At 43.3% G+C, this 15,121-nt stretch overlaps 1 protein-coding gene across 1 annotated transcript in view; it reads right to left on the bottom strand.

The window, feature by feature from the left end:
• The window catches only part of PLPP4 (phospholipid phosphatase 4), a 173,383-nt gene extending 158,462 nt beyond the window's left edge, over nucleotides 1–14,921 (bottom strand). The window contains exon 1 of the mRNA XM_088450417.1: nucleotides 14,866–14,921. Within this exon, the coding sequence (XP_088306543.1) occupies nucleotides 14,866–14,921 (56 nt within the window). The remainder of the gene's footprint in view (nucleotides 1–14,865) is intronic.
• Nucleotides 14,922–15,121: the final 200 nt, after the last annotated feature.

Raw genomic sequence — 15,121 nt, 5'->3', positions numbered from 1 at the left:
ATATATATATATATGTATGTTTATATGTATGTGTATATATATGTATATGTATATATGTGTGTGTGTATATATATATATATATATATATGTGTGTATATATATATACACATATATATGTGTGTATATTTATATAGAGGCACGTATATATATATATATATATATATATATGCACATTTGTATATATATATATATATATATACACACACGTATATAGATGGCAGTCCCCAACCGATGTTAAGGAAACATCGGCAGCTGTGATGACAATCGATGTTCCTATCGATGGCCAACAGTACTATATAGCATAAAATTTGCAATTTTTATGGTATACAGCGCTTAAAAACATTTTTTTTTTTAGAAAATCGTGTTGGATAAGTTTTAAAAAGCTGTTCCTGACCTAATTCAATCATTAAAAAAAAAATCACAATTTCGGAGCGGTTTTTGGAGAAAGAATTCGTCAGTTAAGTGGTTAATATTGCACTTTTAAAATTTTCCCACCTCTCCTGCACTCCTTTCAAGTTCCTCCACTCTGCCAAAGATTCACTTACACATCTTCCCATCCCTGCAAAATCAGCCTTCCTAAAATCTAACACCTTTGTTTTTGTATGGGGTGAGTCAGTATCTGTCTTTATTCTGAACCATACTGCTTGATGATCACTGGATCCCAGGTTTTCACCCACTTTTACATCAGATATTCTGTCTCCATTTGTAAGTATTAAGTCTAATATTGAGTCATTCCGAGTGGGCTCCCTCACCAAGTGCTGGAGGGAGGCTCCGTGCAATGAATTTAGGATGTCACTACTTCTAGTGGAACTTGCCACAGACACCTCCCAGTTTATATCGGGTAGATTAAAATCTCCCATGATTATAACCTCTCCTTTTAATGCCATTTTAGTTATGTCAATAGTTTATTGTCCAGTTCCTCTTCCTGACCTGGTGATCTGTAGATCACCCCAATATGAAGAATCACTTTCTCTCCTGTTTCTATAGTCACCCAAAGGGACTCGTTCTTTTCTTCAATACTCTGTATTAACGTAGTATTTATGCTTTCCTTGACATACATTGCTACTCCTCCTCCTATTATTCCCATTCTGTCCTTCCTAAATAAAGTTTATCCCGCTATAGCTATATCCCAGCCATGATTTTAATTGCACCATGACTCCGTAATAGCCACAATATCCAGATCATCTCTTGTCGTTATTGCAGTTAGTTCAGGGATTTTATTTCCTAAGCTCTTAGCATTTGCACACATTGCTCTTATAGTTTTATTTGTTTGCTTATTTCTCCTGTTCCTAGGTACAGTCAGGTGCATAAATATTGGGACATCGACAGAATTTTCATATTTTGTCCTCTATTCACCACCACAATGGCTTTGAAATGAAACAAACAAGATGTGCTTTAATTGCAGATTTTCAGATTTAATTTGAGGGTAATTACATCCAAATCAGGTGAACGGTGTAGGAATTAGAACGGTTTCTATATGTGCCTCCCACTTTTTAAGGGGCCAAAAGTAATGGGACAAACTAAACAATCCTAAATCTAACTTTCACTTTTTAATACTTCGTTGCAAATCCTTTGCATGCAATTACAGCCTGAAGTCTGGAACGCATAGACATCACCAGACGCTGGGTTTCATCCCTGGTGATGCTCTGCCAGGCCTCTACTGCAAATGTCTTCAGTTCCTGCTTGTTCTTGGGGCATTTTCCCTTCAGTTTTGTCTTCATCAAGTGAAATTCATGCTCAATCGGATTCAGGTCAGGGGATTGACTTGGCCATTGCATAACATTCCACTTTTTAGCCTTAAAAAACTCTTTGGTTGCTTTTGCAGTATGCTTCAGGTCATTGTCCATCTGCACTGTGAAGCGCCGTCCAATGAGTTCTGAAGCATTTGACTGAATATGAGCATATAATATTGCCCGAAACACTTCAGAATTCATTCACAAAAGTGTCAGCAGTCACATCATCAATAAATACAAGGGAACCAGTTCCATTGGCAACCATACATGCACACGCCATGACACTACCACCACCATGCTTCACTAATGAGGTGGTATGTTTTGGATCATGAGCAGTTCCTTTCCTTCTCCATACTCTTCTCTTCCCATCACTCTGGTACAAGTTGATCTTTGTCTCATCTGTCCATTGGATGTTGTTCCAGAACTGTAATGGCTTTTTTAGATGTTGTTTGGCAAACTCAATCTGGTCTTCCTGTTTTTGAGGCTCACCAATGGTTTACATCTTGTGGTGAACCCTCTCTATTCACTCTTGTGAAGTCTTCTCTTGATTGTTGACTTTGACACATATACACCTACCTCCTGGAGAGTGTTCTTGATTTGGCCAACTGTTGTGAAGGGGTTTTTCTTCACCAGGGAAATAATTCTTCTGTCATCCACCACAGTTGTTTTCCGTGGTCTTCCGGGTCTTTTGGTGTTGCTGAGCTCTCCGGTGCGTTCTTTCTATTAAGAATGTTCCAAACAGTTGATTTGGCCACACCTAATGTTTTTCTATCTCTCTGATGGGTTTGTTTTGATTTTTCAGCCTAATGATGGCTTGCTTCACTGATAGTGACAGCTCTTTGGATCTCATATTGAGAGTCAACAGCAACTGATTCCAAACGCAAATGTCACACCTAGAATCAATTCCAGACCTTTTACCTGCTTAATTGATAATGAAATAACAAGGGAATAGCCCATACCATGAAATAGCTTTTGAGTTGATAGTCCCATTGCTTTTGGCCCCTTAAAAAGTGGGAGGCACATATAGAAACCATTGTAATTCCTACACCGTTCACCTGATTTGGATGTAATTACCCTCAAATTAAATCTGAAAGTCTGCAGTTAAAGCACATCTTGTTTGTTTCATTTCAAAGCCATTGTGGTGGTGAATAGAGGCCAAAATATGAAAATTCTGTCAATGTCCCAATATTTATGCACCTGACTGTATGTTCATCTCTCTGTCTATGTTTATTTGGTTTTGTTCTGAAATATCTTCTGTTGCTGTGGATATGCTTCCTGTTCCATTTGCCAGCAGAAATAATACCTCTTGGTTGGGGGAGCAGATTTATTTTTTCTTGTTTGGTTCACTGTCCCCCTCTTCTAGTTTAAATAGATCTTGGTGAAACTTTCAGACTGTTCACTCAGTATTCTAGTTCCTTTTGAATATGGGTGCAGGCCATCATATTTGTATAAGCTTCTATCTTGCCAGATGGCGTGGCTAGGGACTGTCAATCCAAATCCCTCCTCATAACACCACTTCTGTAACCAAACATTGAAGTTTCTGATGCAATGATTTCTATCTCCCCCTCTGTGTACTGGCAATACTTCTGAAAAAGTTACAGTGGTTGCCACCTGCTTTAGAGCACTTCCCTTCAAAATATCACACAGAACTGGGCGGCGCATGGGGAGAGACCTGAAGATAGCATTTCTTAAATAGCCCCATCACTAAATTAATGTTTGGGCTACTCACAGTATATAGACTCCTTTATGTCTTCAGGGTACAATAATTTAATAAAATGTTCAAGGCAAGTAATAAAAATGGCAAAAAGTACATTTAACCATTTTCAGTAAACATGTGTTGTCTATGGGTGTGAAACATTCAAAATGTTCATACAATAATGTAATCTATAACAGGCTAGTCAAGCTCTTAAGTACACATGTGAATGCCCTGTGATCACTCTGTAACATTGGAATCATGAAAAAAAGACCAAAGAGGGATCCTTAGTGCTGCATGTGGCACCTGGGTCGCCTAATTCCCATTACTGCTTCAAAGATGAATATTTTTCTATCAGCATCTATCTTATTTCAACTTGTAGTATTATTGTAACGAGCATTGATCTGGCTTATACTACAGAGAGACTATGGGTCTGATGCGGAGGTGAACTGAAATTAGGCACATGTGTGAGCAGGGAAATAACCAAAAGCTCCAAAAATATCCCAACCTGGCTGAGCTCCTTTGGATCCCTCTCTGGTAAAAAATGCGAACATGTACCCCATAATTGGCATTAGCTATGGAGACCAAACTACGAAAAGTTCCTTATTTTTGGATCTTGGTAAATGGAGCCTTATTGGATAAATTAGTGTGGGATGGCGGGGGCGCAGCAAATATCTTTGAAACCAAAACTGTGAACAACAACATACAGGTTACAGTATATTGACATGACAATCAGTTTTCTGATATAGAAGGATGACTTGCATAAAGAAAAGTAATTAAAAAAAACTGACAGACTTTTCCTTAAGCCAAAGCAGTGCTTTTGTAGATATAAGTCAAACACATCAAGTTATGGAATGACTAGCCTACGGATATGGCAGATGAGATGAAAATGAAACTCCTGATATGAGACACAAATTATTTTGTCACACTTTTGCAAACTTTAAGAACAATATGTCAGATCTTAGCAGTGGTCAAGGCAATGCACATAATTGGAAACAAAGGAGAGAGAAGGACTTTGTATACCAATTGTTGTTCAGCATGCCATTTTTCCCAAAATACTTAATGGCAAACAACATATAACCTGTGCGCTTTTATCCAGGGAAGTAGATTGTCACTGTGTTGAGGTAAATTTATCTATACAATATTAACGATGGGAGAGCAGATATACAGTAAGCGGTAAATTTACTAAAGTGAGAGTTTTTAGAAGTGAGTTTTAGAAGAGATGTTGCCCATAGCAACCGTGCAGATTCTAGCTATTATCTTCTAGAAGGTGCTTGTTAAATGTTAAGTAGAATCTGATTGGTTGCTAAGGGCAACATCTCTTCTAAAAATCACTTCTAAAAACTCTCAATTTAGTAAATGTACCCATCATTAATATTGTACTGGTAAATGTACCTAAACACAGTGACAATCTACTTCGCTGAATAAAAGCGCACAGGTTATATGTTGTTTGCCATTATGTTGAAGGATAATTGTTTATGTTAAATGAATTTAACATTTATATGAACTCTATTGTAATCACCTGGTTCATCTGGGTAGAGCTAGGGATGCTTTTAAATAATTCAGAATTTTTGCTAATACATTTTTTGTTAATAAATCTACTAAATATGTACTAAATTACTCGTACAGCGTTTCTTCATTCTATCTATTCATACAGACAGTACATTTAAACCATTGCGAGCTCTATATAAATGAATGAAAGTCAGTAACAATAGCAGCCAATGACCCAGTTCCCGGGGAGGTCAGACAAACAGGATCGGAGCTGCTGAATGAGTGGGGGTGCACTGGAGACATGGATAGTGCAGGGTGAAAACAAGAGGGTAAAGGACTTTGCCCTGAGAGCTTACAGTCTAGGGATGTGTTACAGTAGACTGATGTGTTTGTTATCCTCAGAGGGATGATAAGGATGAACATTTACTCCCATCCCATTCCCAACAGTGAAAAGATGAGGATGCAGGTTTACTAACAAGTAATAAATCGAAAAACTTTACTGGCAAAAAAAATAATAAAATATTCGCTCAGTGTATCCTTCACTTAACCCTGCATCAGGTGCAGCTGGCCTGACAGGCACCATAAAGCTGTTCTTGCTCACCTCTCCGCCGCAAGGGGGCGCAGGGTCCTGCCCCACCTAGTACCTTCCTATCTCTAGGTGCTGTTTGAAACCCCCCTAGTCAGTTTTCCTGCCGCCTGCGTGGAGTGCAGTAGTGACCTTCCTGGCCTCTCAGGCTCATTGTGCCCGAACTCGTCCGACTTTTTGAAGATACGTATTTCTTTTTATTTTCTCACAATTTTGTGTATTTTGCTCATTTTATGAATGAAAATTACAAAGGTTGTGGGTATTTTGCGGAAATATGTAGGTTTGTCCAGGGTGGCCTCTTAGGCACACTGTACCTCTTAAAATTTTGTATTTTTTGTTTTACTTGCTTTAAGGTTAATAACTGTGGTTTGTGAATCAGATTTCCATATATTCTCTCTTTGTACATCCTAATGAAGGTCACTGATCACTTTAAGAAAGTTAGAATTGAGTTAATTAGGTGCTAATGACGATTTTATAAGAGGCGCCTGTCAGGCACACTCCGCCCGAACCTGGGAGTCCCAGAGGTGCACCTGACGCAGGGTTAAAGAAGCAATGCTCAGATCAGTGGCAATGAAGCAAAAAGTGCCAATGGTACGTCTTCATCGAAATTATTTATAATCCAATGAAGTGTAATTGTCATTTGTACACAAAGCAGAGCAATCCATATTTGTAGATGCTGGTAGCAATGTCTTGCAAAATGGAATTACTTTAGGCAGTCAATTTTCTGCAAACGCTTGAAATGGTGTCAAGCAGCGATAATAAAGAGAAAACTAGATGCAGATCCCATCCATCAGGCACATAAGCGTAAAAAGGGAAAAAAAAGCCTGTCCCACCATCCACATCTAAGAAGCACACATCCCCCTCCTTATTATACTGTGAGAGAAAGTGAACATAGGAAATTATTCAGTACCAGCCAGTGCTATTACTATTTTCCCTCATCTACCACCAAAGCCCCAAGAAAGCTGCAGAACTCAGAATCACAATCCACACATCATTGATAAGGTCAGTAACAAATCAAAGCTGCAAATTGTCAGTTTGAAGATTTCTGAGAGAGATATGGATAACGTGTAAATGGCCAACAGCATAGAGTTTGCAGAAAGGAGCATTTGAGGTCACCAGGGGACAAAGCTCGGAATGCTGGCTCTGATCTAACATATGGGAAGATATCAAAAGTGTCCTTTGTGAGAAGAACTAGATGGCAGTTCAAACAATATATATGAACATCCAGTGTCCTTGTCCTTGCTGATAATAATAAGGAACATATTCGGTGTTACTGGACTGTACCTGAATCTCTTTATATGTCTTTATAGTCCACATTGTGACACAACTTATATGTCGATGAGTGATTATGGCCATGGTCTGTATAGGGCTCTCACACTCTGAGGGGTACATTTACTAAAGTACAAGTTTTTAGAAGTGGAGTTGTTGTGCACAGGGGATACGTTCAGTATCTCGACAAATGGGATGCTGGCACTTAGAATACCGGCGCCGGAATCCCGACACCTGTCAGAAACCCAGCACCGGCATCCTGACTGTCGGCATCCCAAAGGGTTTGGGGGAGGGTTAGGCACAAGGGGGAGGGTTAGGGTTAGGCACTAGGGGGGCAGAGTTAGGTTTAGGGTGCAGGGAAGGGGAGGTTAGGTTTAGGCACTGGGGAGGGAGGGTTAAGGTACAGAAAGTGGGAGGGTTAGGATACCTACCATCAGGTGTTGGTATCCTAATCCTGTCGGGATGCTGGCATCAGGAGTTTGACCGCTGGGATCCCGAGCGCCGGCATCCCGTACCCATCCTGCCCATAGCAACTAATCCGATTCTAGCTATTATCTTCTAGAAGGTGTAGATAAATGATAAGTAGATTCTGATTGGTTGCTATGGGCAACAACTCCACTTCTAATAACCCGCACTTTAGTAAATATACCCCTGAGAGTCCAGGAAAAATTAATCCACGGCTTCTTCACCATCACCATTCTCAACATTTTTTTCACCAGTTTTAAACATGGAGAAACTGATCTCTAGGTCACTTTACATTTATTGGACCAGATATTGCATAATTTCTAAATGACATAAGTCACACAGCTGAGCACTGGTTGTCCTCCAGATGGCTAAAGATTAAAAACATGACATCTGACAATGGCTCAGAAATCATTGCTGCCTTGTAGTTGGGGCAACGTATATTGTCTGTTTCTATCATGAGCTTAGACTAATAATACAGAGGGGCTGGGTGCAGGATGCCCGCGGTCAAAATCCTGGCACCGTTATCCTAACAAGGTTAGGATACCGACACCTGTCGGTAGCTATCCTAACCCTTCTCCTACCCCTACCCAAAACCCTCCCCTCGCCCTGAACCTAACCTCCCCCCCTAGTGCCTAACCCTAATCCTCCCCACCTAGTGCCTAACCCTCCCCGCCTAGTGCCTAACCCTAAACCTCCTCCTCTAGAGCCTATCCCTAATCCTACCCCCTAGTGCCCAACCCTGCCCCTAACCCAGATACTTACCTTCAGGATGCCAGCAGTCGGGATGCTGGTGCCAGGATTCTGACAGATGACAGGATTCTGGCACCAGTATTCTAAGCGCCGGTATCCTACTAGCCGGGATATTGGCCGGATCCCATACAGAGATTCTTCTGCACTTACTAATGCATTGATAGTGACCTAGCAATATCAAGGAAATGAATTGGCCATCTGAACAGATCACATTTGCACAATAAATTCCCTTACCTACCACGTTACAGAAACATCAATTTGCCACAACATTAGATACTTTGACTATGCTCGGGAAACTGCATGACCACAGAAAACTTAGTCATCAATTACTACACAAAATCTGTGTGATTATTTTTTAAACTCAGGGCAATGGTAAATAATGGAGGATATTTGTAACCCTGCACTCCTTTAATGAGATTAAATTTATTAACGGAGATATGTTTGTTGTCTCACTGCATTTTAGATATTATTCTCCACTTAGAGCAATAGCTGTGGCAGAATGAGTATTATTATCATTTATTATTATTATAATTTATTTATATGGTGCCACAAATGTTCCGCAGCACCTTACAAAGTGCATAAACAAGTTGTAGTCAAGCGACTTACAGAACAATACAATACAGGACCAGGACATGGATAATATATATTGCTACATTAGCGACCATAACACCCAGATAAGCAACAGAGCATAAGCAACCAAGTGTAAGGTGCCCTCGTGGTGAGTAAGAAGTAGATAAAACTAAAGTAGGGAGAAGCACAAGAGGGTAGAGGGCCCTGCTCGTAAGAGCTTACATTCTATGGTCAGAAAAACCAGCCGCTGCCCTCTCCAACCCCATTATACCATCCACTAACACCTCCAAGCTGTATGTGTGATCACAGTGAAAAGTCAACCAATGATGATTATGATGGTGCTGGCCATTCAGATATTGCAACGTATGGGTCAAGAACTGACCACCAATAAGGATGACATACTTCTACACAGATAGATACTTCATCACGTATGTTAAACATGCAAAATAACCAGTGTGTTGAAAATATTTGCATTATTGCACAACTGGGGCATGGCCATAATAAAACGCTTCACTGCAGATCTCAACATTAAGTCCCGCCCATTTCACACAGTAAATGGGCAGGATGTAGGAGGGTGGCCTGCCCTGCCAGGATTCCAGTATAACTCTCAGTACAGTAATTCATGACTCTCAATGACATTCTGGGAGAGTAGGCATGTATGGTCATACACAATTTGCCTGACAGCATTAGCTGGAGTACTTGAGCAGTGAATAGAATTATGCAAATTTTCCATTGATCCCTTTCCTGCTCATATTGTACTGCAGGGCTTCCAAACTCCAACCCTCAGGGAAACAGTGCATGTTTTCCATACTCCGGGCTGGTGCGCAGGTGTAATTATTACTGACTGACACATTTTAAAAGATCCACAGGTGGCACTAATTATTTAATTTGCGACTATGTGGGGAGACCTGGAAAACATGCAATGTCAGTGATCCCAGATGACTGGAGTTGTGAAACACTATTCTGTATGGCCTGAATGTGAAACAAGCGATTGTGACCATAGAGAACAGTCAGTTATGCCCGAAAAATTTGGAAATGCTGACACAGGGCCTCATTTACAACTGCAATTGTGGCTGCGATTACGCATGCAGTCTGACTGCAATAGTATGCTAATCCATTGTGAATGCTATACCGCCGGAGCATTACATAAGGATGCCCAGCTTACCTTACACACATCCATAATGTTTAGCAAGACTGCAAAACCATCGGTACCATCGAATAAAATTGGAGCCTCACGCACACTTGCACAAGGTCAGACCTTACTCAGAAATTGCTAACCTCATCGCACGCACTGTGTACTCGAGCTGCGTATGGCATCGCAGTGGCTAATTTATGCACGCCACTGCAACAGTGTTCAAACGCGCTGGAACGCCTGCGTTTCGCTGACCACCCCCCGTCACCTCCCACAAATGGCACTTCCTGTCAATCACTCTGCGATGGGTCTGCGTAGGCTATGCGATTGCAGTCTTGATCGCAATGGATAGTTGACGCACAGGCAATGCTGATGCATACGCATGCGCAGAACGCAACAATCATCCGATTGCATGCGTAATGGCAGTTGCGATCCGTAATGAATCTGGCCCACTCACAAAAATTAAACAACGAATAACCCATAGACTCACACCCATCACTACAATTATAAGTGTGCAATTTAATGTGTAAACATTTGGTTTGGAACAAAGAAATATTTAGCAACAACTGAAAAATTAAACAAAAAGAAAAGATTCAAACCTGTTAAGGTGCCCACAGACATAGCGATGTGCTCACGATTAGCCGATGTGTATGATTTCCCTTGAAACTCTCCCCGGCAGCTCTGCACACGATTTGCACACGATTTTGGTGTCCAATCTTCATATGATCTCTCCTGCATCCAGACATTTTACAGTGCATCGCCTCCTAGATTGTCAGATCTGCCCTACTGCACGGCAGATCTGACAATGTGATGTGCGACCAGCGTGGATGCTCATCGCATTGTGATCCTGAGTGGGGACTCACAATTTACTCATGATTTGGCCATATTTTACACGATCTGTCGTTCCAATGTGTCGGAATCGGCCAGATCGGGTAAAATATCGCTATGTGTGTGGGCAGCTTCACACTGCAAATCCATTGTTCTGTCAATGCTTACATTTCCAGGCACAGACACATGTGGACTTGGACACTCTCTTTGTAAATAACAGTGGACCAAAATTATTCAGATACTGTACGATGTGTGGTTCTACAAGCTGCTGGATCAATAGGTGTACTTCATTTTACACATACTGTATGCCTTCTATATGCTAACTTATTATTTTTTGTTGAATAAATAATGTAAAATCTATTATTAGCTATTAGCCACATAAAGGACCTTATTCAGAGTCGGTCGCGAGCGCTGAGCGCTCGCAACCAACTCGATGTTGGTCCACAGGGCATGCGCACGACGGAGACTGCTCCGTCGTGCGCATGTGCGAGCCCCTGCTGACGACAGATCACCCATCATTAGCGGGCTCGAAGCAGACGGAGCAAGCTGTCGATGTTGATTGACAGCTCGCTCCGTTTGCTGGACGGGCAGGGGGCGTGCCCGGCCAAACGGAGGCGTTCCTTTTCGGAACGCTTGCCATTTTGTGGGCGTCCCCACTGACATCATCAGTGATGTCAGTGGGGAGCTTCCTGCTCAAACAGAGCAGGAAGCTCCCTGGGGCTTAAGGTTGACGAGACCCTAACCTAGGGTCTCGTCGTAAGCCCCGATGGTCGCGATGGTCTTGACCATCGCGACCATCTCCCTTAGCGGTCGTTAGAGCTGTGGGTGTTAACCCACAGCCTAATGACCGACATGGAGGCGGCCGTTCAGGATGCAAGCGGCCACCCTGTTTCTGAGCGACCGCTTGCATCCTACGACCGCCTCTGAATGAGGCCCAAAGTTAGAATTGTGTTTTTACATGTTATAACTTGGGGGCCCACTCATTATACCTTAAAGAATGGCCCCAATACAAGAATTAAAGAATGGCCCCAATACAAGTAAAATCAAAGTATTGGGGCCATTCTTTAAACACTAGTATGGAGATATTCATTCATCAAACTATGAATGTTTCTGGAGTGTGACTGCAGAAACCTACGCTCTCAGTGCACATGCATGGACTCAGGTCACGCACGCGCACTTACACTGCCGAGTCACACCCAGAAGTGTAAAGTTACACCACTACTAATTATTGGGATAACTGTGTATATTAGGAATGGTGGATCCAGCTGTTTTTTTGAGCAGCTGTACCTGCACTGGCGCAATCTTGAATTGCTCCGGTAATATGGTATCCCACGCCGCTACTCGCTTAATGTTGGAAACCAAAATATGGAGAAGTGGGGCGTCAGATGAGGCATATTAATGATTATGCCCCTTGGTGAGGACTAGATGATTGTCAACTACACTCTGATATGTAAAAACACAGATACTGTATGAATGGAAATATCCATCCACTGCCTGCAACAGGCCCTGTAATGGATACTGGCAGAAGCAGGGCAGGCTGCAGGAAAGTTGGAAAGTTGATAGAGGGGTACAGACAACAGGAAACACTCGGCTGAGAGACCAATTAATTTCCAACATATCTAACAACAAGGGGCGTTTCATGAGAGGAGGGGGCCCGTGTGCAATCTCCTCCCAATCCGGTGGCCGGCAGTGCACTGAGCAGCGTGGCCAGCGCTGCACTGATAGACTCTGGGCACTAGAGTGTGCCCAGAGTCTATAGCGCATGCCCAGGTCACCGGGAAAATGGCCGCAATGGACATTTTCCAGGTGTTTTTACAGCGCTGACACCAGCGCAGATGTGAGACTCCGGAGAAGTAAGTATAATATGGGTGCAAGCTGTGTGGTGCGGGCCCCCCCTGGACCCAGGAGCCGGTGTGCTCTGTACACCCTGCACCCATTATAAATACGCCCCTGCTAACGACTAGCAACTACAAGGGGCGTTTCATGAGAGGAGGGGGCCCGTGTGCAATCTCCTCCCAATCCGGTGGCCGGCAGTGCACTGAGCACAGCGTGGCCAGCGCTGCACTGATAGACTCTGGGCACTAGAGTGTGCCCAGAGTCTATAGCGCATGCCCAGGTCACCGGGAAAATGGCCGCAATGGACATTTTCCAGGTGTTTTTACAGCGCTGACACCAGCGCAGATGTGAGACTCCGGAGAGGTAAGTATTATATGGGTGCAAGCTGTGTGGTGCGGGCCCCCCCTGGACCCAGGAGCCGGTGTGCTCTGTACACCCTGCACCCATTATAAATACGCCCCTGCTAACGACTAGCAACTACAAGGGGCGTTTCATGAGAGGAGGGGGCCCGTGTGCAATCTCCTCCCAATCCGGTGGCCGGCAGTGCACTGAGCACAGCGTGGCCAGCGCTGCACTGATAGACTCTGGGCACTAGAGTGTGCCCAGAGTCTATAGCGCATGCCCAGGTCACCGGGAAAATGGCCGCAATGGACATTTTCCAGGTGTTTTTACAGCGCTGACACCAGCGCAGATGTGAGACTCCGGAGAGGTAAGTATTATATGGGTGCAAGCTGTGTGGTGCGGGCCCCCCCTGGACCCAGGAGCCGGTGTGCTCTGTACACCCTGCACCCATTATAAATACGCCCCTGCTAACGACTAGCAACTACAAGGGGCGTTTCATGAGAGGAGGGGGCCCGTGTGCAATCTCCTCCCAATCCGGCGGCCGGCAGTGTACTGAGCACAGCGTGGCCAGCGCTGCACTGATAGACTCTGGGCACTAGAGTGTGCCCAGAGTCTATAGCGCATGCCCAGGTCACCGGGAAAATGGCCGCAATGGACATTTTCCAGGTGTTTTTACAGCGCTGACACCAGCGCAGATGTGAGACTCCGGAGAGGTAAGTATAATATGGGTGCAAGCTGTGTGGTGCGGGCCCCCCCTGGACCCAGGAGCCGGTGTGCACTGTACACCCTGTACCCATTATAAATACTTCCTGTACTGTTACCAGTTGTGCCCACTTTTTTGGACATTTTCTATGGGAAATCCAAAGGGGAGATCCAAGGGATGGAGGTATAACTATGTGATTTGCATCATCTTTGTGAAGCAAGGAAAGTGGGCGGAATCCGGCAGGATGTCCTACTAAGCACTTAAATCAAACAAAATGTAACTGTTCTGGAGAAGAAAGTTTCAGATATCATATCTTTACCTTTTGAAAGGTGAGCATGTAGTAGTAAATCGAATGAAAGTGAATAACTGTGATGCAGTTTATAAAAAAATACAACTAACATTACAAGTGCATGACAAGGCTGTCCCTGGACACTGGCACAGTTAATAAGTACACTTTAATATTCTTCTCTCAAGCATAACAATACTATCTGACTCCATAAGACCATCAGATAATACTGTAGATAAGCTTGCCAGCGGTGAAAAATCGTTTTAAAGGAGCAATTTTAACCCTGGTGGAAACAGTTAATATTTACACTTCCAATGGGCTGGATGTGTATGTAAACCTGTCACTGCTATTATGTAACAGACCTCATCTGTTATGTTACAGTGCATTCAAAATCAGTTATATCAACTAATTACAGTAATGAAACTGGGCAAGGTTACTTCAAACGTGATGTCCTCTCAAGTTACCTGACTATTATAATGCTGCGTCCCCACACTTCAGCTCCACCGTAGCTAATTACAGTACATCACTGTTACACTGAAGTTAATGAAAGAACTGATCCAGCCTTAAACTACACCTGCAACCTGTGAGACATGTGGCAGCCACCAAGGTGAGGCGTATGTGTGTGTATATATATATATATATATATATATATATATATATATTATATATATATATATATATATATATATCAGTGGCTTATATATATCACATAATATATTTGCAATAAGCCAGGATGCATGACCCTACAAGACACAATATATGACAGTGATTACAGATTAGTGCATGTGATTATCACTACCTGACAGACACATGAGATGAGAGGGTTACAGGAGGATTACAGTGATGTTACAGTAGTTGGAATGAACTTGCAGGATGTAACATACTGTAACACAGCACTGCAGGTACACATGGTGCGGCATAATGTAACACACAGACAGCTGGATGTAATGTATATACAGTATAAATCATTCTTATGAATACAGCGGATTCTTGGTAAGGTGACCGGACAGACAGGTGACATTAGGAGACAACAGGTGTGGAATATGGGATCGTATCTGTAATACAGTGAGTAGGTGCAGGGTGACCTCAGCTGGATACATAGTAAGACACAGGAGGGAATATGCGGTATACAGGAGCAGTGTCAGTAAATACACATAGGGGGTCTCAGCCCCGGTACTCACACAAAGACCCCGAACAGCAGCGCACGGACTCCGAGCTCTTCTAGCAGCGCCCTCATCCTCCACCGGCATCAGAGGGACGGGGACCGCTGGGGGCACAGCACTGAGCACAGGCGGCGGGGAATTGGCTATCCCGGGGACCGCACACTGCTAGACACGGGAGAGAGGAGGAAGCACAACACCCAGTGACAGCCGGCTCTCCGCACAGCACAGAGACTGCACAGCACTGCCAGCAGCCGCCATTCACAGACCGCCCAGG

The sequence above is a fragment of the Taudactylus pleione genome, unplaced genomic scaffold (genome assembly GCF_031769625.1).
Source record: "Taudactylus pleione unplaced genomic scaffold, aTauple2 ptg000518l, whole genome shotgun sequence".
Classification (NCBI taxonomy): Eukaryota; Metazoa; Chordata; class Amphibia; order Anura; family Myobatrachidae; genus Taudactylus; species Taudactylus pleione.
The sequence above is the reverse complement of the archived record's forward strand: the minus strand, read 5'-3'. Positions and strand labels throughout refer to the sequence as shown.